The 27556-nt window shown below is 39.6% G+C and overlaps 1 protein-coding gene across 4 annotated transcripts in view; it reads right to left on the bottom strand.

Annotated features, from left to right (window-relative positions):
* The window catches only part of LOC136858113 (protein PRRC2C), a 708190-nt gene that overhangs the window by 642629 nt on the left and 38005 nt on the right, over positions 1-27556 (bottom strand). For all 4 annotated transcript variants that reach the window (XM_067137420.2, XM_067137417.2, XM_067137419.2 and 1 more), the window contains exon 2: positions 14850-14987. In XM_067137420.2, coding sequence (XP_066993521.2) covers positions 14850-14933 — 84 coding nt within the window. In that variant the 5' untranslated portion in view covers positions 14934-14987. The remainder of the gene's footprint in view (positions 1-14849; positions 14988-27556) is intronic.

The raw sequence follows: 27556 nt of genomic DNA, 5'->3' as shown, positions 1-27556 counted from the left end.
CATGTCATATTTGGTTAGGAAGTAAAACGTATTTTAACTTCTTGTAAAATTATAATCTGTGCACTTAATATATATGATTTTGGGCTTTTGCCGTGTCATGATTATGATGAGAATATTTGTTGTTTAAAGGGTCCTAACAGCTAGATTTTTGCCCCCTAATGGTACATGGAGCAACAAAATGAAAATTAAATCTTCAAAATGTATCCAATCAGAAGAATCTGAAACAAATTATGAAAAAGCGATAGTGAAATAAACAATCACTGGATCGAATTCACGGTCTAAATTAAAGGGGTCCAAAATCAAGGATATCATAATGGTACAAATCACTGGTATAGCAGAACCATGGTGTTCCTCATATAGTGGTACTAATCACAGGTAACAGAGTCTGATGGTGTGTCTCGAACGATGGTATTAATCACAGGTAATGTAGGCTCATGGTATGTCGAACACAATGGCACCACTCACAGTAACAAACGCAGGGTGTTTCGCACAGAAAGGTAGTACTCACAAGCAACTCAGACCCATTGTGTTCCTCACATACTGGGACTAATCACAGGTGCTGGAATTCCCGTGGTGTTCCTCACTCAGTGGAAATAATCACAGGCGACAAAATCATGGGATTGCTCACATAGCGGTACCTAATCGTAAGCACTGTAGACCCATGCTCTGCACACATTATGGTAACACCCAAAGGTAACAAATCCTAACTGTTCTTCACATAACGGAACTACCCTCCGGTAACGCAGGCCGATGGTTTTCTGCACATAGTGGTACTAATCATGGGTACCGGCCAAACCTGTGTTGTTTCTCACCGTGTTACTAATCATAGACAACGTAGACCCATGGAGTTTCTCAGAAAGTGGTATTACACATAGGTAGCTCAGACCCATTCTGAACATAGGAGAAATGACACATTCCAGCGCAGAGTTACGTCACATGGACATTAGTCCGTACAGCCGAATACACACACACCCCAGGCTCGGTGGGATATAAACGATAGAACTAACCACAGGCATGTCCCAAGGAATCATCCGGTTTCTTTCTTACTATAACATCCAAGAATGGAATGAATCCGCCTGACTTCATCTCCATAGTGAATTTAACTGAAGGATGCTGCTGATTTAAGTGGTTTTTTAAGAAGCATTTTATTTTATTTCATTAGCTTCTATATACAGTAAATAAAACCTTGTTAATTCGAAGTCTTCGGGACGCAAAAATCGGACTTCGAATTACGTGATTTCGAATTAACCGCCAATACATACCTCGGAAATGCCAACCCTTGCGGCATCACAATATATTCTAAGACCTTTTACTGCATGCAATTAACCTTGAATCACAGTTTAAAGCTCTCAAATGCCATGGAAAGAAACTATTTCCAAAATTTATCCAACAAGGTGCATTTACAGTATTCAAATAATGCACTTGGACACCTCACCGGCAAACATAACCTCACGCAATGAAATCAAAAGGAAAAAAACATGATTCAAAGACTAGGAGAGATCTACACTGTCTCCCCTGGCTAGTGTCGATTACTGTACATAGCTGGTTTGAAAAGTTCTCGGAATGTACTAGAATTAAGTATCTTACCTCGGTGAAACTGCTTTTATTTTTCAACATAGTCTCCCTGTAGACTAATGCATTTGGTCCAGCGATGTTCCAATGCCTTGATCCCATCTCGAAAATGAGATTCATCCAGGCCTGCAAAATAACTCTCCAATTCGGCTGCCAGTTCTTCCCTTGTAGAAAATCTCCGTCCACCGAGGAAAATTTTCAGCTTCGGGAATAGATGAATGTCTGATGGTGCCAAATCAGGTGAATAAGGTGGATGTGGCAACAATTCGTACCCCAGTTCATGAAATTTTGCCATGGCAATAACACTTGTGTGCAGCGGAGCGTTGTCCTAATCAAGGATGACCTTTTTCCTTGCCAAACCAGGCCTTGTTTCGCGTACCTTTCCCTGTAGTTGGTCTAGGAGGTTTGCATAGTATTGCCCCGTAATTGTTTGGCCAGTAGGAAGATAATCTATCAGCAGAATGCCTTTTGCATCCCAGAAAACTGAGGCCATGACCTTTCCGGCCGAACGCACTGCCTTTGCTTTCTTTGGTAGTGGGGAATCAGCATGTTTCCACTGCTCTGACTGCTGTTTTGTCTCTGGGGTATAGTAGTGGACCGAAGTTTCATCTGTAGTCACAAACCGGCATAAAAAATCTTGTTGGTTGCACTGAAAACGGGCCAGACTTTGTTCAGACATTTCCAATCTGGTGCGTTTATTGTCCAATGTCAAGAGCCGCGGCACCCATCTTGCGGATAATTTTTTCATTCCCAATTCTTCTGATAAAATATAATATACCCGTTCAGAAGACATCCCTACAGCTTCAGCAATCTCCCTCACTTTCAGTCGACGATCCTCCATGACCATTTTATGCACTTTTGCGATAAATTCTGGGGTCGTAACACTTTTTGGCCGCCCACTACGCAGATCATCATCCAAGCTCTGCCGACCAAATTTAAACTCTCTGGTCCACTTGGCAAGAGTTGAAAATGAAGGAGCAGAGCCCCTGGTGTGTTCTCAAAATCAGCATGAATTTCCTTTGCTTTCATACCTTTCTTTACGAAGTATTCAATCACTGCTCGAATCTCAGTTTTTTCCACTGTCACAAATCACTACCGGTACGCGGGAACAACAACAAAGAGTCGTCACTACCACACTCCTGCAGCTAGAGCACTGACGCGCCATGTGTTCACTCACAAAGGATGTGTGATTATTGCGCGGGAACCTCGTTGCTCTAGCACTGACATCTAGCAGTGATTCTGAGAACTTTCCAAACCGTCCTCGTACTGAATGCATTTTAGATGCCTTGTGCTTGCATTGAAAGTACCCAAAGCCCTTAAAACATTGCGGCTTATCGAACTTTCCTATGACGAGGGGAGAAAGTCTCGCTTCCATCCACATTACAACTGCACATTGACTATACTCGTATGATTTCCCGCCATGGCACTCCTAAGACCTATTAATGCACGCAATCACCTTGATTCTCAGTTTAAACTTTTCAAATGCCATGGAAAACACTATTTCATAATGTATCCTACAAGGTTTCATTTACATTATTCACATAATGCACTTGAATAAAACAATGACAAACATAACCTCACGCAACGAAAGGAAGAAAAACACGATTCAAAGACGAGGAAAAATTATGCTGGTTCACTTGTGCAAATGCTTTATCTTTTGGATTACCGCACTGTTTGCATTTTTAGATGCCTTATATTGGCATAGAAAGTGGCCGACGCCCGTAAAACATCCTGGCTTTTCAAGCTTTCCTATGACGAGGGAAGGAAGTCTCTCGCTTCTGTTTGCACTGCATAGCAAGTAGCAACACAGTTCATTTCCCGGCTGGCAATTCCCTCCTCTAAAACCATAAGTCTGTTTGGCCTCAGCATTAAAAAGAAAAAAAAAAAAAACCAATGCAGTTTCACTGGCATTCACAATATTGCTTGGTGTGTACGAATTGATTACAGGCTATAAGCCACGCTTTTCCGCCAACTGTCGGCACTCTGCATCGCCAGTGTTCACGGATTCTACCTCTCCGCACACTGCCTGCTACGTGATATTGCGGCGTTCCTTGAAACACCAAATACAAAATAACTACAATTCCGCTCGAACATAGCAGATATGAAGCACATTGTTGACACGCCGAAGTAGGTGAAAGTGCGCAAACTTACCCCTGCACGTTCCGGTAGACGCGTTCTTTCACGACATGGAGAAATTTAAAGTTTAAATTACTCTGTAAAATACTATATTTTGTTTCAAAATGGAAAGGCAGTTTCAAATTAAAGGTCTGAATTTTGGTAACGGACCAACATTGTTCTTCAAATTAATTATCCAATATTTCAAATTAAACTATTTAAATAACATGCAAAACCGTTCCTCATGTTTCCGGGAACGAGAGCTGCTTCCAATTAGGCGAGATTTTGAATTAACGATTTTGAATTATTGAGGTTCTACTGTATTTTTTCCACCACATTAGTCCCTGATTCATCTGACGTCCCCTCTGATACTTCGGTGTGATAGTACATATTAATTGGAGCTTAATGTCCTCAGCTCCCTCTTGGAGTGCTTTGCAGCATACAGCAAGCCACCCGGTGACAAACGAGCGTACCAGTACAGCTCTCCAACGGTAAAGCATTCTTAAATTCGAACCCTCATTATTGTAGAACACTTCCTTATGAACAGGAGTTCTCCGAGAAACGTAAAGAGCTCCTCCACCTGTTTTTCTTGACAAGGCAGAAGCCCAAAAGCCCACATCAAGTCTACAAGCAGTATATTACAGCCACTTTTCCTCAATATAATCATCCTAATACATGAAATGTGTCATAATTTATGTTCACCTTAAACCAAAATGCATAATTCATTAGGTTCTCAAAATACAGTTGTGAGTATTCACAAAAGTGTTTGAAAGCTGTATATTAGTTTCTAACTAAGGGTACACAATTCATACATGGTATGACAGAATAACTGTACAAATTCATGCAACACACACTAGTGCACTATGCTGAATAAACCTAGGGTAATAAACTACCACATTTTGGAAAATTTCTTTATTCTCTCTGTCCGTTCCTTTTCTCACTCTTGTCAAAATATAAGGTCATGTTGAAAGGGCAAATAATATACAAAGTTTCTTTGAATCTATGCTTCCTAGTTCTCGGTACCCTCGAACATGAGGAGATATTTCATGTCCTGTCTATGATCTGTAGAACAAATATAAATGATAAAGATTTGAGGTGCAACATATTACACTGGTAACAATGATCTCCTGTGCAGATGACCTTAGATTACAGTAGTACCCTGTTTTTACGTTACCATATTCAACATTAATCTACTCTGAAACAAATTCAAGTGTGAAACAATAGCCATGAGATAAACTTGCAGAAGGCAAATGCTGAATCACTTGATAACTTCAAGACTGTACACAAGTGTAGCTTCTCAAAGAATGAATGGGCACGAGTTAAGCATCACTGTAGGGAAAGCGGAAGTTCTATCCTAAGAGTGTGACATTGGTTGTTTGATTTGGTCATCATGCAGCGTTTACTCCATGTGTTTTAGTTTTTTTGCGATGCCATTTTACTTCGACAAACGCCCCCCCCCCCCGCGAACAGCCCGACATGGCGTAAATGTTGGGAGGCATGAAATGTCGCTAACATAATTCTGAGGATTTTAATACATTGTGAGCATAGGAAATCTGAGGTGACCAACAAAAACTCTTGAAATACAATTATATGTCATTTAATAAACAGTGCACAAAATGCGAGTTGTTATCGAAGCTAGTATGTTATTTACATGAATCAGTGACCACGTGTAGGTCGCGATATTTCCTAACTTAGCAGTAAGCAAAGATGAGATGCAACGTAATTAAAACATTATGAAAGGAATTCGGAAATAAATTTTGTATGCGGTTACGACTTCGTACTGGCATATGAAATTAATTTCATTTTGGTCCGTATTCATGATTTATCACTATCAACAATGATAAGAAGCTCCACCGTTTCATGTTAATATTATTTATTTTATCAGGACTAGTTTCGACCCTTGTACTGGGTTATCTCCAGCCTTAAGTTATAAATGGAAAATAACATTAAATGTAACTTGAAAGCACCAACACCTAATTTAACATTGACTGGCATGTCTTGAATTGATTGAACACGTTGTGATTACACACGAATCCATTAAAATTGATGTCTCTTGCATATATGTCCAACAATTTTGTGTCACTTCTTTTAACCCTTTCTGCTCGTGTGTCGACCTGAGGTCGACAGCCATCACTTAGTGTTATAGCTCATGTGTCGACCCTGAGTCGACACAATGTTTTGCCGCTCGTTGCTAGGTTATCTGGCAAGCCAGGACTTTTGTACTTCATTTCGTAAGCACTGGTCCCTTCCAGAAACCAAAATAAACCAAATAAGAGTGTTTAGTTTCTCTTTGCTTGGCAAAATTGCTCCGTGTCCTTGACAATGGAAAGCAGTCGCGTGAAGCAACATGGCGGCGCACAGTCTGACCGAAGCTGAGATTCTTGAGTCTATTTTGGCCGATTTATTTGATAGCGACCCTGAAAATGACGAAAATTTTGAATCTGGCGATGAAAGTGATTTGTCCATTAGTGATTCACGTGATGATATCAATATCAGCGTCGCAAGAAATCATAGAGGAGGCGGTAGTATTATGACTCATCCCGGTCCCAGTCATACAGTGCTGACTTCAAATATACCTTGGAGATCGTGGAGAACTGGTGATACAGGATTACCCAAATTTCCTTACAGGTTAGTCAGTGGATTCATTGAGTACTGGCAGCTACTTTTTACTGATCAGTTGCTAACCTCTAATGTCCATGAGACAAACAAATTTGCCGAAATGAAAATACAGCAAAATACACCACTTCAGAAGAGATCTATCTGGTTTTTTTGGAAACCTGTGACTTTAGAAGAGCTGAAGGCAGTTCTTGGTGTAATTATCAACATGGGAATGAACAGTAAGGCAGAAATGCAGGATTATTTTAGTGAAGACTGGTTGGATAAGCAGGTGTTCTACAACGATGTGTTCTCTAGAGACAGATTTCAACAGATATTCTGGAATCTCCATCTTTCTTCCCCCGATGCTGATAGGGCAGGCCCACAATCTAGAGGTTCGAAGGTCAGAAATATAGTGTCGTACCTGGACACGAAATTCCAGGAAAGAATCTGAGTGTTGTTGCATGCACTGTAGGCTTCAAGGGTCGTGGAGTGTTCAAGTGTTACAATAAGCAGAAACCAATAAAGTGGGGACTCCGTATTTATGTACTTTCAGACTCGAGTACCGGATACGTATGTGCTATTGAACCATATTATGGTTCAATAACCACACAATCACTTGTTACAGTTAAGCAAGATTTACCCTTCACTTGCAGAATAGTTATTTGGTTACAAAAGTTTTGCAAGCCACCAATGAAACGGGGTTTCATGTCTTTACGGACCGGTTCTATACCAGTTACGACCTTGCAGCTGAGCTACTGAAACAAAAGGTCCATATTACAGGCACTGTAATGGTAAATAGGAGAGGTCTGCCATTACAAGTTGGAAAAGCCGCAACAAAGAGAATGAAACAACATGACATGATTGCACTCCGAACAGATAACACTTCGGGCTTGGTTTGGAAGGACAAGCGAATTATTGCGCTACGCTGTCCACTTTCTATGACAATTCCACTCAGCCTGTGCAAGGAATAAGACGTCAAGGTGCCAAGGAAATTGTAGAGAAACCTACTGTCGTATGTGCTTATAATCAATACATGGGGGGCGCTGATCTTTCTGACCACTATGCTAGCTCACACCCATTCACATGTAAATCAGTGAAGAGGTGGAGAAAAATGTTCAAAAATGTTCTTCTGGCTTCTGGAGATCACAATGGTGAATGCCTTAATACTCTTCAAATAAGGTAACAATGGAATCACCCATCTGAAGTTCAGGAAAAACTTGGTAAGACAACTTGTAGGAAATGTGCGGAATACACAGAGCAGGAAAAGGGGAAGACCTTCCTCAACAGATGAAGAAGTGAGGCTGAATGGCAAGTTACACCTGCTGTACCCCCATCCTGAAGGAAAAACTAACGATTGCAAGGTTTGCAGTGACAGGAAAGTTGTTGGAGGGAGGAGAGAGACAATCCACTTCTGCAAAACCTGTGAGAAGCAACCAGGGCTCCATCCAGGCATTTGCTTTGAACGCTTCCACACACTCAAGGCATACCGTTAAGAAAGTGAAAAACATTATTTTGTGCATTGTAAATACCATAAATGAATTAATTCTGTAGTTCCTTCCTGTATATATTGTTACAACCAGTACTTAATACAAGGTTTTAAAATACGAAGAATGCTGACAGAAATAAATACGAGTGGGGAGAAATCAGGACTTACAAATAATTCGAGTGAAAGGGTTAAGGAATTCATAGTCTGAATATAAAATAGTACATTGTTATGATAGCCCTTTGGTGTAGCTTTCATCTTGCATTATTGTGGTGGTGAACAGCTGTTATCTGTTGCACAAGGTTCAAGCTACACCAATTAGTAATAATGTACTGTTTAGGACTACAGTAAAACCTCGTTAATTCGAAGTCGTTGGGACTCAAAAATCGGACTTCGAATTACGTGATTTCGAATTAACCGCCAATTCGCAATTCAGAAGTACCAACCCTTGCCGCGTTACAAAATATTCTAAGGCCCGTTATAGCATGCAGTTAACCTTGATTCACAGTTTATACCTTTCAAATGCCATGAAAAAAGAACTATTTCCTAAATGTATCCAAGAAGGTGCAACTACAGTATTCAAATAATGCACTCGGATATCTCACTGGTAAACATAACCTCACGCATCGAAAGAAAGAAAAAAAAAAAGATTCAAAGACGAGGAGAAATTTATGCTGGCTCGATTTATTATTTTTTTTAAAATAGAGAAGGTAGAATAAATTAACAGAGGAAGAGTGATAGTGAAATAAGAGAAAGAATAAAAGAAATTGAAGTTAGATGGTATTGAGGAAGGATAAGATAGGGAAATGAAGGAGGGGTAGTTTAGGGTGGGTTATTGGAGGTAGAAAATGTGGGAACTTTGTAAGGCATGGAAAATAGAATTGGGGTTTTGGAATTTGGAATTTTTGAGAAGAAGAATGAGGAAGTCAAAAAGGGTATTGGGTTTTTCAGAAATGTTGTTTAAATTGAAATTAGGGTTGAAGTACTGGTCAAGGTGGATAAAGCAATTTGCAGTAATGTTTAAGAGGGGGCCTTTGTTAATGATTTTAAGTATATTCATGTCATTGTCAATACTGGTGAAACTATGCTTGGAGTCTTGTATGTGCTGTCCTATGGCAGAGAATCTGTTGTATTTAATGCCGTTGACATGTTCAGAGTACCTGATATTGAAGTTGCAGCCAGTTTGTCCGACATAGGAGGAATTGCAGTTGTTGCATTTGAATCTGTATACACCAGATTTAGAAAAAGCATTAGACTTATTTAGAGATTTAGAGTTGTGTAAGATATCAAGATTTCTATTGTTAGTTCTAAAAGAAATTTTCATGTTATGTTTTTTAAAAATATTAGTTATTTTATAAGCATCCTGAGTGAAAGTGAAGGTGGAAAAAGTAGTTGGTTTTATTGTGTCTTTAGATAAAGTGGTTTTTGGACGGTGTTTGAATTTGTTGATGATGCGGTTTATGAAGGAGTTGTTAAAGCCATTGAATTTAGCAATGTTGCGGATGGTGTTTAATTCATTATTTAAATCTTTTTTGGACATAGGGGTGTTGAAGGCACGAAAAATTAAGCTGTTATAAGTAGCACATTTATGAGCTTGGGGGTGCGAAGAATCTTGTCTTATTTCTTTTATTCTTTCTCTTATTTCACTATCACTCTTCCTCTGTCAATTTATTCTACCTTCTCTATTTAAAAAATAAAAAAATAAAATAGAATAAAAATTGACCTTCATTTCGGTTCTCCTCTTTCAAATTTTAACTCCTGTCTTGCACCAACTTCGACTACTTCAATCATGACCTAAAATTTTTTTAATTTAAAAAATAGCGAACTGTGCATATAAGTTTTGATTTGTTTTCCGATACTGCGCTTTTTACTATATTTTTTTTCTCTTTACAATTGTTTTTTCAAGTCAACTGTTTTCCAAGAACTTAGCAGGAGCACAAGTACTCATTCAATTATACTGTTTTGCGTTGTATATTTCTATATGTACGTACTTAACTTCCAGCAACCGAGACAAATACTGGACCTTCAGGATATTCTCCATTCTACTTTCGCGTTCGAGACAGCAGCGCATGACCTTGAATCTGCCGCGCTGATCACCGGGAGCTGGCGGTTTGCTTCTACAAAAATATTCGTCTGCGACTTCAAGTTATTTATGATCATATATTATTTGATAGTGTTGTGACTTTGTGCCTGACAGAGTGTGGAAACTGACCCATTTGACCGTTCTCCAATATTCATAAACATTGTGAGACTTCGCCTATCATTGCGTGTGCCATACTACCATTCTTAATATTACATACCGTTTTAAGTGACTCAATTTCTACCCCCATCGTTAATTTATGTTTCATCTTATACCGATCCAGAGTTCACTTAATCTTTTTCTTTTTCATATGCATTGTTTTACATGTTTTTATGGCTGACGATGACCTGGACTAGGGTCGAAACCGTCCCATTTATAGTTACTATTAAATAAGAATGTAATCACTAAATTTCTTTCTTTTATGTATTGAATAGGTTGAACCTCTTTTTCAATTATTTAATTTTTAACGTTAATACTTTCAATACGGAACAATGAAATTTTTATCTTTAAATCCCCGTTACTAGTTACAACCATGGTAGGCACAGAACCTACCATCGACAGTTGATAAGGCAGACATTGGAAAGATGCGTCACTGGTACGAGGACCGTGCGATCAGCCCAAAGTTATTCAGAGTCACCAAGGCAAACGGATCGGACGAGCCGACCGATTGATTTTAATCTAATAAAAGCGTCCCTTCCACTTCTGGTCCAGACTCTGTTTGCATGTATTAGCTCTAGAATTACCACAGCTATCCAAGTAAAGTGGTACGATCTAAGGAACCATAACTGATTTAATGAGCCATTCGCGGTTTTACCTTAATTTGGCTTGCACTGAGACATGCATGGCTTAATCTTTGAGACAAGCATATGACTACTGGCAGGATCAACCAGGGAGCTGGCTGGCTCGAGAGCCGAAACCGAGCGGCGTAGCCCTCTGCCGACAAGTGCGGCCTGCGGGACACAGACTTGCTTTGCTCCATTGGCCGACCGAGTGGCCGCCAACTAAAATTTCATAGGCCGCCGAGCACAGGCTCTCACCCAGCCGGGCGTGCCTTCACTAGGGATCGGGTCCCTTCACCATCCATCGTCACATCTCCACTTCGACCGCTGCTGAAGCCGCCAGGACCGTACGAGAGGCGTACGACACTACATTTTCACGCCCGAGCAAGGGCGAGCGGTTACCAACATTAATGAGCGCCGCATATGAGCATGAACACTGGGTGTGCAGAGGCTCGGGATACCGGCCAACAACGGACAGAATGAGCCTCCGATAAATCGAAGGGTCTGTGTTTTCCTTCAGGCCAGTGTGCAGATGCAGGATTATTTCAGGACGTCCTACTACCCACGGAGGTACCCCACTTGGCTGTCTGACAACGCAAGGAACCAAAGGTACGTGAAACAATCTGTGAGTGCTATCCAAGCGTATTCCAACTGGCTGCTTTGCTCGAGGACAAGTAGTATACAGCCGACGGCGTCCATTGTTGAATACGCAAGGATAGCTTGCGTGAAGTGGCATCTGTCGCAAATTTGCAGCATACAACAGAAGGAGTTGCTGACGCCACAGGTGTAAAGGTGGCACACCAGATTAAGCGAGCGGGCTAGCTATGGGGCGTGTTCGAAAAAGCTCCCATCGCCAACCTAACCCCGCTGTGATGAATACTGTTCAATCTCGCAAGATCACTTGGTCTTGCTGAGCCATAGTAGTAGTCTAACCTGGATAAAATATTTGCCCTATAGAAGCGTAGGTGCACCGTCCAGTCAGCTCCCCAATTAGTGCTGCTAAGAAACTTCAAGAGATTACGCCTGTTGGTGCATTGCACTTTTAGCTGCCGCACATGTGGCTCCCACGATAATGTACTACCGAAAAGGAGCCCAAGAAATCGGTGTCAACTACAGGAATAGCAACATTTCCTAAATGAAGCTCAGGATGTGGGTGAAGGGTACGTTGCCAACAAAAGTGGACAACAGAGGTCTTTGTGGTGGAAAACCGAAAGCCATGTTCGAAGGTCCACTGCTCCACTCTCCTAATAGCTTGCTGTAATTGTCGCTCTGCGACTGCCATATTACGTGAGCTATAGTGCAGAGCAAAAACTTCCACATATAGCGACGGTATTACTGCTGAACCAGCAGCAGCCACAATACCGTTTATGGCAATCGCGTACAGAGTGACACCAAGAACCGATCCCTGTGAGACTCCATTCTCCTGAACGTGGTATTGCGAATATGTCCTCCCTACTCGGACACAGAATAGACGGAGGGACAAAAAATTGCAATAAATACCGGCAAGTTACCTCGGAATCTCCACTGATGCAGGCCTGAAAGGATACCATATCGCATGGTGTCATAGGCCTTTTGTAAGTCGAAGAAAACAGAACGCATCCTGGATAGAACTCTGCAGGCATACCAGGTGGTCAGTGGTTGAGCAAGCGGCTCGAAAACTACGTTGGTAATCGGATAGAAGTCCTTGTTTCTCCAGACACCACAGCAGTCTGTGATTTACAATCTTCTCAAATAGCTTACACAAACAGTTAGTGAGACAAATAGGTCTATAGCTTCCTGCAATCTTACGATTTTCGTCAGGCTTGAGGATAGGAATAACTATGCCCTCTCGCCACTGAGACAGAAACTCACCCTCTATCCAGATTCGGTTGAACACGCAAAGGAGATATAATAGACTATCCTCACTAAGGTGTTTCAACATCAGGGGCCTATTCCACAAAAGTATGGTTTTGTACATTACAAGTTACTAGTGCGGGTTCTTGTAATGTATGGAGTTGTACATTTCTGTTCCACAAAAGATTAAAAGTCTCTTGTATATTACCAGTGAATAGTTACAAGTTTTACAAGTGACGACATATCAATAAACATACTACGTCATAGCATGAATCAGTTGTTTATCCTCGTATTTCGTTCGTTAAATTAGGTTATACTTGCCGCATTTATCGTAATATCGTATTTTAAGGTAACTTATGCAGCTAAGATTCAAAGAACTAATATTCCTGTGAATTTCTTAATGCTACGATGTTATTTTTCAGTTTATTTCTTTGATGATAGAAAATTACTCCGTTATTCTCACCCATTATGTTCTTCCGTGATCCTTGCATATGTTCCACGATAGGTGATATAGGCTACCTTGGTCTGTCATTAGGAATCATTTGCCGCTAATAACGATATTCGGCCGCCAAACATAATTGCAAACTCTGCATGAATTGTTAAAATGATGTCAAGAGAACCGAAGTTACTCATTTTGAAGGAAATAGAAAGAAGGAAAGATGTTTGTTTTGGTGCATTCAGCGAGAGTCTGAAAAAACAAGTCAAAATAAATGATTGGATGGAAATATTTGACTTGGGAAAAGGTCATGGAGCTTTTGAGGGGAAAAGTTGGACGTATGGAAGAGATATTCTGCTCATTAATGATTCCAGGAATGTCCTTTTACGAACATGTTTGTTCAGTATTTTCAGGCCAACGAACAATTTGAGGAAATTGTATATCATTTATTGCAGCTACCACAGAATGACCACCATTTCCTAGCCAATGTAGTGATGTTAGTAACCGTTGTTTAGCAGAGAGAGATTTATTTCTGTTCGTAGGATGTTTTAACCTATGGCCATTATCTATCAAAAGTTCTTCCACTTGTATTGTGCTTAAGCTAAAATGTTCATTGTATTAAAATACAGTGTTAAACTGGAAGTTTATTCTTTCCCTGTACAGATGGTTTATTTTCATCACTATGTCTACTGCTAGACCACATATTTATCAAAATGTATCTGAAATAAGCATATTTAAATAGCACTAGTACATTTATGTATTAATGTCCTTTCACTGGTAGAGAATTCTTCCCAATTGACTAGTAAGTTACAAGTACTAGTACTTTCGTGGAACACACCCATAAAAATTCACTGGTAATTTGTAAGTATGGAGTAGTAAAGTACAACTGTAGAAAATTATTTTGTGGAACAGAAACTCTGGTATTTGTACAAGTTACTAGAGAATTTACTTGTAATGTACAAGACCATACTTTTGTGGAATAGGCCCCTGGTTATCGACATTGTCTGGCCCAGGAGAATTATCCAATTATACTCCGTACGGCTCTACTTCTAAATTGACGTTTTAGCATATTTTGGCTCTGTCTGGTGGTTATGCGCTGAAGCATAGACATCCAACCAATCCCAAGCTGCCATTTATATCGATTTATATCGGCAGAGCACGATCTCGAAACTTAGTTGCCAACTCTAATATTTACATTCGCCACGTGGTTAACCTATCTCGCTCAGCGTGTTTGGTATTCGGTACGGTTCGCGATCTTTTGCATTTTCCTTCAATATTTAGTGTGTTTTTCATATCGTTGGAGGGTTCGAGTGACTCTGAGATCAGTAGTGTGTTCCCTTTGTAGGCCATAACCTCCTTTCTGTGCCAGCCATTAGCCGTTAATGATGTGTTATTTCCTAATTCTCTTTTATTGTTAATAAAAGTGCCAGATATTATTAGAAAGTTTAGTTCTTGTGAATTTGTTTTCAATCCATATTCATTCGTTTTTCTGAGTACTGTATTACAATTTAAAAGGGCTGTTTACCGCGGTCATATTGCATCAGCTGTTCTCGCAGGCGTAGCGCGCTGGCAACAGAGGGAAGGCGATGCTCGTTTGTTTTGCGAAACTTCAATTTAGAAGTAAGGCCGTGCGGAGTATAATGTCATAATTGTCCACCTTTTCAATACTATAATATGCAATATTTTTTAATTACATTACTAAACTACGGACTAGTTTCAGCCTTGGCTGGCCATCTTCAGCCTTAATGTAATCCATCTAACAACTAAACAAATGTACAAACACACAAATGATATAAAGACAAATGTCAATTGTGTGTTTGTACACACTACTTAATTATGGAAACAACAAAAAAGCACTTCATATAGTCTCTCTTACCACACCGATTAACTTTCCACTATGTACATAACATGCACTTTAGCACTTGCAAAAAATGTACAGGTTTAAACACATACCCTATACAAACTATTTATATCCAATGACTGAAACTTCGGCTTTCCTTTCTCCCCCTTTGATGCAATCCCCGACAGAGTAGTCATGCTGTCTGCAGGCAACCATTTAGATGAAACAGACCCGTGGAACGAACCCTATTGCTGAAAGAAAAGAAAACATTCAAAACAGTTTCACATTATATTCATCAAAAGAAATTTAAGTCATGAAATATCACAAAATAATTCATCTAGGCAAGAAAAACACTTTTTTTTGTTACAGTAACAATGAGTTCTATTATACACTGACTGACAGTGACAATGCAACACCAAGGAGGAGTGGTTCGAAAGGGATGAAAGTTGAGGAAAAAACAGAGACGGCACGGACGAATAATTGATGTTTATTTCAAACCGATATGCAGGTTACACAATGCGCACGGCATCGACTCAGTAGGATGTAGGACCACCGTGAGCGGCGATGCACGTAGAAACACGTCGAGGTACAGAGTCAATAAGAGTGCGGATGGTGTCCTGAGGGATGGTTCTCCATTCTCTGTCAACCATTTGCCACAGTTGGTCGTCCGTACGAGGCTGGGGCAGAGTTAGCAAACGGCGTCCAATGAGATCCCACACGTGTTCCATTGGTGAGAGATCCGGAGAGTACGCTGGCCACGGAAGCATCTGTACACCTCGTAGAGCCTGTTGGGAGATGCGAGCAGTGTGTGGACGGGCATTATCCAGCTGAAACAGAGCATTGGGCAGCCCCTGAAGGTACGGGAGTGCCACCGGCCGCAGCAAATGCTGCACGTAGCGGTGGGCATTTAACGTGCCTTGAATACGCACTAGAGGTGACGTGGAATCATACGCAATAGCACCCCAAACCATGATGCTGCGTTGTCTAGCGGTAGGGCGCTCCACAGTTACGGCTGGATTTGACCTTTCTCCACGCCGACGCCACACTCGTCTGCGGTGACTATCACTGACAGAACAGAAGCGTGACTCATCGGAGAACACGACGTTCCGCCATTCCCTCATCCAAGTCACTCTAGCCCGGCACCATGCCAGGCGTGCACGTCTATGCTGTGGAGTCAATGGTAGTCTTCTGAGCGGACGCCGGGAGTGCAGGCCTCCTTCAACCAATCAACGGGAAATTGTTCTGGTCGATATTGGAACAGCCAGGGTGTCTTGCACATGCTGAAGAATGGCGGTTGACGTGGCGTGCGGGGCTGCCACCGCTTGGCGGCGTATGCGCCTATCCTCGCGTGCTGACGTCACTCGGGCTGCGCCTGGACCCCTCGCACGAGCCACATGTCCCTGCGCCAACCATCTTCGCCACAGGCGCTGCACCGTGGACACATCCCTATGGGTATCGGCTGGGATTTGACGAAGCGACCAACCTGCCCTTCTCACCCCGATCACCATACCCCTCGTAAAGTCGTCTGTCTGCTGGAAATGCCTCCGTTGACGGCGGCCTGGCATTCTTAGCTATACACGTGTCCTGTGGCACACGACAACACGTTCTACAATGACTGTCGGCTGAGAAATCACGGTACGAAGTGGGCCATTCGCCAACGCCGTGTCCCATTTATCGTTCGCTACGTGCGCAGCACAGCGGCGCATTTCACATCATGAGCATACCTCAGTGACGTCAGTCTACCCTGCAATTGGCATAAAGTTCTGACCACTCCTTCTTGGTGTTGCATTTGCTCTGTCAGTCAGTGTATTCTGGTCCAGTTATGTAAATAAATTAAGATGATCTGCTTTTTTTTACACTGCACTGACTCAAGACGTTATAGCGACGATGGGATAGAATTGGGAACAAAGTGACTGTGGCCTTAATTAAAGTACAGCCCCAACAAATGACTGGTGTGGAAATGGTAAATCACAAAAACCACCTTCAAGGCTGGTTACAGTGGGGTTCAAACCCACCTCTCCCAAATGCAAGCTAATAACTACAAAATAATGATTGAGAATTGTGAAGGAACCAAGGCAATACTGAGCAAGCTGACCTCTATGGAAAAAACTTGTTAGTTGTGTGCTACATTATATACTATTTTAAACTACTGAAGAGATATAATGTAAAATGAATAAAGAATAAACCGACATGCAAAAAAAGTGCAACACTTGGATATTTTGGAATAATGCAAATTTAATGTACAAAACGGTACTCTGAATGTTATATATAGAGCCCGGATTTCCATGCACTATCAAATCTCAAAATATGAATGCATTCATGCACTATCATATGGCAAAACATACACAATAAACTGGAAAATATGCACTATCAAAATTCAGTTCCTTTTGAAACATGAATCAAAACTACCCTAATTTCTCCAAATTGTCTTGATTTAAGCTCATTTATCATTCAGCATATACTTAAGCACAGAAAATTATCTTTTACATCACGAGAAGTGATAGATGCATAATTCAATGAAGACATTTGGACAAAGTGAGGTCAAATTGTACGTCTTTTGCATTTTCACCACAATACGTCTTTTATAAGCTTGACAAATTCAAAATCAGGATTTGAACGAATTAGTTTGTTCAACTTATCTCTATCTGCGGCAGCTGCTTCTCCATGCGATGATTGCAGACACATTTGAATGTCCTCAATAAGTGGTAATGATTGCTTGCAGCGATAACACAGACGTGGGACGATTGAGAGTTCCGGGTAGGACATTCCAGGATAACAACGGTAGAGGGTTCAATTATAATATAAGAGAATTTATTGGACTCCAACCTATTCAATATATTACAGGATGCTAACATTTTTAGTTAAACATCGTTAAAATGGAGACATGTTTCGCCCTCCATGTGGGCCATCATCAGTCATATCAAAGCACCTCAAAATTAAACCAGACGTCTGCTTGGAAATTATGAACATAATATGTAAGAAAGAATACATTAAAAAACACGTAGAAGGTCCTAGCCTAAACGAAATAACAATAGACTAGTTACACATAGTAAAATATGTTAGTGGTTTCTTAATATTAAAATGAGGCCATCATATGTACAGTATAACAATGAAAGTAATCAAAGTCTATATGATATTGAGTTCGATGGTAGTTCTACGTAGTATATACAAATGTTGGCAAAATAAAATACAATTTACAATTACAATTACTGTATTTACACCATTGATTCATTCAAGGCAAATATTTTCGCACTGCAAGTTGTGTGGTTAAGCTTATTTTTAATATGTATAACTTTTGCTTTCTCAACGATGCATTTGTTTCTACATTCATCCCTGTTTTTATCTCCTCGTAAGATGTGTATTGTTTAATGTAACACCTTGTGTAAAAAATTGGTTTAATGAAGGAGTTATATTATGTACAAGATCATGCTTTCACGTCTCTGCACAATATTTAAAATGAAACTTTACCGTTGGTCTTTATAGCTATTGTTGAGAGTGAAGGAGAATTTCCTGTTGTGTATGTTTATCAGGAACTCAAGGGAGACTTCATTAGTTAGTTGGAACATAGAAAAAATGATGAACTCTTCTCAGAAGAACTCTTAAGGTTTCACTTTACTTTTTCCTGCCTGCTGGCTCTTCAGAAATGTGTGCGCGTGTGTTTTGTATTCAGGAATCATTCAAGACGAATATTTTTGCACTACAAGATGTGTGGTTAAGGTTATTTTAATATGTATAACTTTCCCTGTTTTTATCTCTTTGTAATATGTGTATTGTTTAATTTCCTGTTGTGTATGTTTATCAGGAACTCAAGGGAGACTTCATTAGTTAGTCGGAACATAGAAAGAAGATGAACTCTTCTCAGAAGAACTCTTAAGGTTTCACTTTACTTTGTCCTGCCTGCTGGCTCTTCAGAAATGTGTGCGCGTGTTTTATATTCACGAATCATTCAAGAAGATTACTTTCACACTGCAAGATGTGTGGTTAAGGTTATTTTTAATATGTATAACTTTTGCTTTCTCAACGATTCGTTTGTTTCTATATTCGTCCCTGTTTTTATCTCCTTGTAAGATGTGTAGGGGAGAGTGGGGCAGTTTCATACACATTCTACCTATTAACACTTCAGAAGATTTAGTGGCTGTATTTTGCAATCTAAATGGCTAAAAACAAGTGTTACACAAACATTGTTATATTAGAAACAAGTTGGACTTACGTAATTACTTGTTTAGTTAATTCCTATAAAACAATTTAAAAATATTTATAAACATGTAATTTGTATGAAAGTACCCCAATATGGGACAGTATCATACATTGCAGGGGCACTTTCATACATGTTCTACAATATTGACAAAACATGCTTTTATACATAGAAAACCACCTCTAGCCTATCCTAAATTGAATTCAGTCAGATCTACAGAAAAAGTTAAGGAAATTGCTCGAGCTGTTCCTCCAACCATGGTAGGTTGTGGAAGTTTAGTGTAAACATCAGCCCAAGAAATTTCACTGACATCTTTCTTTTCATGGAAAACAAATTTCCTTTTATAATTTGTACGTGAAAAGTTTGAGAAACTCTTAAACATTCATTTTCTCATCAACTTGACAAACAAAGTATTTCTTGCAAACTCAACCAGAACACAAGTCATTAAGCTCAATATCACTGCTTTTATCAAGCAGCGGTAAGTCAACATCTTGGTCACTAAACTCAAGTTCACTTTCACCACTTGTTACAGCAACACTTTCTTCACTGCTTGAAGAAGTGAAGCCTACAGATTCCTTGCCAGATTTAAACAATTTTCGTTTAGGGAGATTGGAGGATGTCATCTTGTTTGGCTTTCTTTTCGTTTTATTCTTAAGCTTCATCATTTCCTCCAATCTTTTTTTTTCAGGAGTGGTGGTAGTCAGAATTCTTGACTTTCCTTTAGCTCATCCAGTGTCTTTAAGTGTTATAGGATTTGCTTTGGGGTAAGGGTGGATATATTCTGGGGGTAATTGTAGGTTTTTGAGGGTTGCCTTGGAATTGGGTGTTGGCGTGGAAGTGGGAGAAGCTGAAGTGGGTATGTTACTGGATGGTTCTTGGACATGACTTTCTTGCCCTGAAGGTGCAGATGATCCCATTAAATCTTCATGATGGGCAGGATCTGAAGATGTAGAAATTTTTGTGCAATCCTGTGGAGGGCTTGGGAGATCTGTTGTCAAAGATGCAGCAAAGTCTTTGTCAGTAAAGACAAAACGATTTGGAGACCAAAGTCCAGTCTTCCTGAATGAAGACGCAATGTTGATCTTGAAAAATGACTGACTGAATGGTACATTTGTCAGTTATGGTATGTTATAAATTGATATGGTCCTTCCTGGATTTTCATAGATCCATGTATTAAATGCTTGCCTGCATCTGGTCTTAAATGGACCGAATTTGTCGAACAAGACAAGTACGGGATCATCCTTAGAAGACTTGCATATCTTTTGGAGATGGAGAAAAGATGTTCCTGCAATCCAGCCACTAGGCCTAGGAATCCCAGTTATATCCTTTTGGCTTTAAAAATAGATATAAGGGGGTGTATGGAAGTGCCCCAAACCATTGTATGAAAGTGCCCCATAGGCAGTTATTTTACTAATCTTGCCATGTGGCTTTTCATAAGTTATGGAGACTACTGTAACTTATACATAAGTTGCAGTGAAGACTGTAGTATGATGTGAAACTTGTTTCAGAATCAAACACAGAGAATCAAAAGAATTACCTAACTATTTCACAGTATGAAGATTTTTTAAAAAATCACCAAAATTAAACTTTTCAGCACAGCTTCTCGTCAACAGATGCTATGATGCTACAACTTGCACAGGAAGTAGATGAAGTCAAAAGGAGTTAATAAGAATAAAAAAGATGGCACACTCTACCCTTAAAGGTGGGAAAATTAAAACTGTATGAAACTGCCCCTGTATGAAACTGCCCCACTCTCCCCTATTGTTTAATGTAACGCCTTGTGTAATATAAATGCCTACATGCTGGCCTATTTCCCACATTTTGGCTGATGATGACGCCAAACAGCGTCGAAACTAGTTCCAAGTGCAAATACATGTTATAAATAAACTATAACATTTTTTGTATTGAAAAGGTAGACCCTTTAAGTTTTCCTATCTTCCTTCCTGTGATTAGTACTTGCTATGTGAGGAGCACCACGGGAATACCGGCGCCCGTGATTAGTACACATTGGTGGGGAACCCCATCGGTTTGCGTTGGCTATGAGTGGCGCCATTGTGTGAGAACACCCTAGGTCTGCGTTACCTGTACCATCATGTGTCTAACACTGTGAGTCTTCGCTACTTTTGATTAGTACCCCAACATGACAAATACCATGGTTCTACTTTACTCGCGACATGTACCATTCTGAGGGGCCTTAGATCTGGATTTTGGACCCCTATCGACATCAAGCATCCTCGATTCAGGATTGTGCTTTATGAGTGGTCCCTTGGTCAGTCATACATTAATTATGATCTTTTTTCAGTTGGATCCACTGTTTCTTTGTTTGCTCGTTTTTTGTTTTTGTTTTTTTGGTTCATGTCCTTCCATTCCTTCTTCACGACATTTTTATTTTATTTTGGTCAGTGGATGAATTTGATTTTTTTTGTTATTTCATTTCGTAACATTAGGGGCCGATGACCTCGATGTTAGACCCCTTTAAACAACAAGCATCATCATCAGTAATAGACAACGTGAAAAATTGTCCCAAAATCTGCAAACTAACATTCAGAAAATGCACTATGATGCAAGTTAATATATATGCGTCAAAGTCAGAATAAAAGTCATATTATGCAATATTAAACGTCCAAATATGCGCTATTAAATCCAAAATCTTCCAAATATGCATTATGCATGAATTTTCTCCGAAAAATGCCAAAACATGCAAACATGCACGGAAAAAGAACGGTTATTTGGAATTGTTAAGCCGTAAAACGAATATTTGCAAAGTTTGAGAAGTGTAGCTAGCTTATTTAAAAACGTGCATTTGCATGGAAATCCGGGCTCTAGTTATATATCTCAATCATTTTTAAAATATTAATTCATTAAACCATACAAGCTGAACGTTTACAAAAATAAGACATGTTAAACCCCATTACAAGATATTAGAATCATTCCGTATTGACGGTTTTCACTTTACAATGGCGAAAAATGAGAGTATCCTCCTATTCAATACATCATATATTCCGTCATTAGACGTAGCAAACAAATTCAAACATGTTTCGGCTCGCTTGAGCCATCTTCAGTGAAAAAATTAGGGGGGTTGGAATAATTTACATAATATAAGTTGAAAAAATGCTAAAAAACATAATGAAGGAGCAAATGAAAAAACAAACAAAAAAAGAGAGCCTAGACGGAAACCAAATTAGCACAAATATACAATATTTACATCAATATGCAGAGCAAAAAACAACTTATTGCGACAAAATTCAGTAAAACAGGTGTCAATTTAAAATAATAATTGAAACTAAAAACTGCGTTAACCTAAGAAACAAGGGAATGAGAAAACAAATGATGCAGATGGAAATGAATAATAGTAGCACATGGTGAGGTTGTGATCAAGAACAATCTCTCCAAATTCAGCAATTTAAGTATAGGCGAAATAGATGAATTTATTCGAATTCTGGAATTTACTTTGAACAATAATTTCTTCACTTTCAATAATGTCATTTACCAACAGATAGGTCTTCCCATGGGGTCACCAGCCTCAGGAATCCTTGCAGATATCTACATTGATCATTTAGAGCATTCTCACATCATTGGCAAGATCAATGGCATTCAACACTGGACACGCTTTGTAGATGACACCTTTGTTATTTTAGACTCCCACGTTACTAACAGCAACACAGTACTTGGATTTCTCAACTCCACTGACCCACATATAAAATTCAACATAGAGTCAGAAAACAATAAAGCCCTTAATTACCTGGACTTAACCATTATGCACAACAGCAACAACACTTTATCCTTCAATATATACAGGAAACCCACCCACACCATCAATACATCCATCAGATCTCTGTGCACCCAGACATACATAAAAAAAAGCAGCTTACAATACCATGGTCCTCAGAGCATTAACTATCCCTTTATCTCGCAAGACTTACAAAAAAAGAAATTAATACCATCTACAATATTGCAGAACACAATGGTTTCAATAGAACCTTCATCAGCAGAATCATCGATAGATACAAAAGAAGACCCAAGACTACCCTAGTAAAAGATTCCGCTCCTAAAGAAAAATTTTCCACATACACTTTCAATAATAGTAGCATTTACCAAATTTCTAATATTTTCAAGAAAATCAACATCAAAATAGCTTATAGAACCTCCCACACCAACTCCAAACTCATTTTCAATCCACACACTGTCAACAATAACAATAGCAACATCAACAACAGATATTTGAACTCCGGAGTTTACAAATTAAAGTGCCAATCCTGTAATTCCAGCTACATACGTCAAACAGGCCGCAATTTTGTCATAAGATACGCCGAACATCGCAACGCTCTCAAATATAATCGTTTCTCAGCTATGAGTGAACATCATAAAGCATCCAGCCACGAATACACTTCAATAGATAAAGACTTGAAGATCTTACATTATGGGCAAAAAGGCACCTTGCTCAACGTTCTCAAGAGCATCCACATCGATTTAGATCAGTTTATGAACCCCACTCACAATTTAAATGAAGTCAGCGAGAAAAAGAACATTCTACTTGAAACATTCATTCCATACATTTGTCAGAATTTCCATAACACAAACAAACCCCACCTCCATCTCCCCGACTCACCACCACTCCCCCCCTCCTCACACCAGCCCTGCACCACACCTTCCCCCTCTGCTCCTTCCATCCTAGCAAACATAGCCAAACCAACAATAGACTCGATCACGCGACCGAGACCATCACTTTGAGAAGGCCACGCCATTCGAGCTTTAGAAGTCGGCGAGTAGAGTAAACTAACATCTTCTTGAAACATTCATTCCATATATTTGCCAAACAAACCCCACCTCCATCTCTTCAACTCACCACCCCTCCCTTCCTCAAACCAGCCCTGCACCTCCCCTTCCCCCTCCGCTCCTTCCATCCTAGCAAACACAGCCGAACCAAGAATAGACTCGATCACGCGAACGAGACCGTTACTTTGAGAAGGCCAGGCCATTAGAGAGGACAACCACCTACTGCACACTGTAAGTTTAAGCTTTCTTCACAACCATTCCACACTTTTTACTTATCAACCCATGTTTCTCATACAACCTCATTTTTTTCCATTACAGATTAGAACTTCATTGACGGTTTCTACTAGACTACTTACAGTTTACTATGCATCCGTCTTCTACCTAACACAGCTTCTCAATTTTTACGCGGCCCTTCCAACCACTTTAAAATAAGGCAAGACACCAGCCAACATTATGAAACAATAATGAAGAAAGGGACCGCTAGATTGAGAAGATATTAAGAATGCAGCTATTTCTAAAGCCTTAAATTTCATTGGTGCTTTTTCTCCTTGTCACAGGCTTTTCGCCTACAGGTTATATCAGGCTTGGTTTTTCTCAAAAATGTTTGTTCCCGCTCTCCTCCTGACCAATTTGATGTGATGTGTTTCTACTAGGATGATTTTGACAGCAATTTCAAACTGTTTTGTCATTTTTACTAAACCAATAATTTGTAAACTATGAGGTCCACAACCTCACCATGTGCTACTATTATTCATTTCCATCTGCATCATTTTTCTCATTCCCTTGTTTGTTAGGTTAACGCAGTTTTTAGTTTCAATTATTATTTTAAATTAACTCCTGTTTCACTGAATTTTGTCGCAATAAGTTGTTTTTTGCTCTGCATATTGATGTAAATATTGTATATTTGTGCTAATTTTGTTTCCGTCTAGGCTCTCTTTTGTTTGTTTTTTCATTTGCTCTTTCATTATGTTTTTTTAGCATTTTTTCAACTTATATTATGTAAATTATTCCAACCCCCCTAATTTTTTCACTGAAGATGGCTCAAGTGAGCTGAAACATGTTTGAAATTGTTTGCTCTGTCTAATGACTGACTATATGATGTATCGAATAGGACGATACTCTCATTTTTCGCCATTGTAAAATGTTAAACCCCTGCAAGAATGGAAATCACACCTTATAGCAATACGCATATTTATCATGTACGATGGCATAGTTATGGTGTATAAAACTATTTCATTCTTCATTAAGGAATCATCATCTGATGTGACGTTGAGGTTACACTGGACATTATACAGCATCTTCCAAGGCTAAGAATATTCAGAGTATATCCTTTAGAAGAATATGACAGTAAAATTTAGGCTGTCGAAAGGACACATTTTTGGATGTCATACAAGTAGTTGGTCCTCACATAGAAAAATAAACGTCTGGCAGTATGGGGGTGTCAACAAGTAACCAGCTAAGGATTGCCTTGCACTATTATGCAATGGAAACATTTCAGATTGTGATGGGGGATCATTCATATTTACAAGTCTACAGTTTCACTGTTCATAGCTATGCCTAAGGGAAATTCTCTACAAATAATGAAACTTTTCTTTTTGTCCTTTTTCCAGTTTGAAATTTCTTGCTATAGACATATGAAACTTCAAAGCCCTGGTGGACACTTCAGTGAGATGTACCAAAACAGAAAAGGTTATGTCTCTTAATGTCAAGGCTATATTTACCGTGAATCTGAAGATCATGATGTTGCTATCGAGCTCAGTTAATGACAGTACGATATTTGATGCCTATCTGTTGCACGCCAAGTTTGAAAATAATGAATATCATAACTGTTTTCTATTAGGAGTTAATGGTTATCCTTGTAGGTTGTACCTGTTGACCCCACTTGACCATCCTACGATAAGCTGAAGAAAGGTATCAGGAATTGCATATACAGTAGCTACAAGGAACAATATAAAGATTATTCTGAGTATGGAAGAGATTTTCTGTTCTGGCAATAGGAGTGGGGAAAAAAACACAATATTTGCAGTTCCATCAGGTTTTTTTAAAACCTATTCTCCAACAATGCCCAGGAGAAGTACCTTTCCTCTTTCAGGAAAACTGTGCCTCTGTTCCTTCTTTATCCATTTTTTCATACAGTCTGCAACAAAGAGTTATGGTAATATCATTACTATTCCTATATAAGACAAACTGTGAATACAACTTCACTAAACTAGCAAGCAATGTTGCCAGTGTTCAATGAAGTCCAATTCGCAAAAAAACGAGAAAGTCAAAAGGTACCTCTTATTTTGCACTAATACAAGTATGTGAGAAGTGACAAATTAATAACGTTTTGAGTTTTGCCAGACACCATTCAGAAGATCAAAATAACGTAAATGCCACATACTGCTTACTCGATCTTAAACAGATAGGACTTACAACAGTCAATTACTTAACAAAGATGTTAAAATGTTTCGTGCAGCATTAAAAGTTCAACAAGTTCAAAAGTTCAACTAATGGACCATTAAGAGTACTTTTAAAGGAACGTTGATGAAACTGGCCCTATGAGACAGATTTGTCCTCAAGAGGGCCTCTTTACTGACCCCTAATTGACATGCCAGAATTGATCAGCCCCTCTTCAGTTTGCTCAAGAGCATTCAAATTGATTACAGGAGCAATGCATTCTTCATTAATGAATCTAGGTTCAACCTCAGCTCTGCAGATTGAACAGAAAGGGAGAGACCGCCTCCTTTAAGTGCCATCTTCTAACGGAGGTTGGCAACCAACACTGAAATCTTGAATTTGGATGCAAAACAGGGACATCATGCTCAACCCATGCCAGTCGACGAGATTCTTCAGCCACAGAGTTCGTTTGCCAGATCACCTACGTCCTGTCTTCTTATTCTTTTATGATTTAGGGAGTGACATGCCACATGTAACTTCTCAGCACAAACACACTTATGGAGGAGGTTACTCAACATTATGAAATGGAGGGGGGGGGGGTCACTTTTCATGCCCAGACTGAACTGGTATTCATACAAACAGGCCACTAAATGCACACCAGTAAATAAAGGAGATTCTCCTTGAACATGTCATCTCTTGTGATCCCTATATGAAAGAAAACTTTTAATGTTTTAATGCACAACACCCATCTACACGCTGCTCGGTATGTCAACATTCCAACTGGAGGCAGGAATCCTTTCGGACTGGACAGCACAAAGCCCCACCTCACTGAACATGAACAGCTGGGCATTAAGTCCATCGACAAGATTTTCATACCCTGGCTGAGCTGTGGGCAGTTTTCTTCAAGAATGGGACGCTATACCAAAAATTGTCAGCATTCTGAACAGGATGCGAGATATTATAGCAATTCCTGTCACTGAACGTCAAGAGCCATTTTCAAGTGGTTGTTCACTTTGTTAGTGGGCAAGAGTGTGTTATAGAGGTGTTGTAAGAGGGCAATTTGAATGTCTCCAAACAAACCGTTCGAGTTACTTCTATTCACTCCCATTTTCTATGTCCTTTTCTTAGTTAAAATCATGGTTTTCGTTTAAAAAGGGGTGCAGTATGTAGTACATTTTCGACTGAAATTTAATTAATCGTACACTCACACTTCATTTGCTGTACTATCAAAATTCTTTTACATTGACAATGAAGAAGCCACTTTTAGAAATGGCACACACTACTAATAATAGTATTTGAATAAACCCTCATTATAAAAATTGTAAGAAACAAACGAACCTGTCTTTGATAGCAATTGTACCATTTGTGGCACAATTCCGATCACATTAAGTACAATTTGGATCTCACATTTTCCATACACAAAGTAACTCTTTCCTCCCCCCCCCCCCCCCCCCAAAAACACATTTCATG

This window comes from Anabrus simplex, chromosome 1 (genome assembly GCF_040414725.1).
Source record: "Anabrus simplex isolate iqAnaSimp1 chromosome 1, ASM4041472v1, whole genome shotgun sequence".
In the NCBI taxonomy this organism is placed as follows: Eukaryota; Metazoa; Arthropoda; class Insecta; order Orthoptera; family Tettigoniidae; genus Anabrus; species Anabrus simplex.
This window is presented reverse-complemented; position numbering and strand designations above follow the sequence as displayed.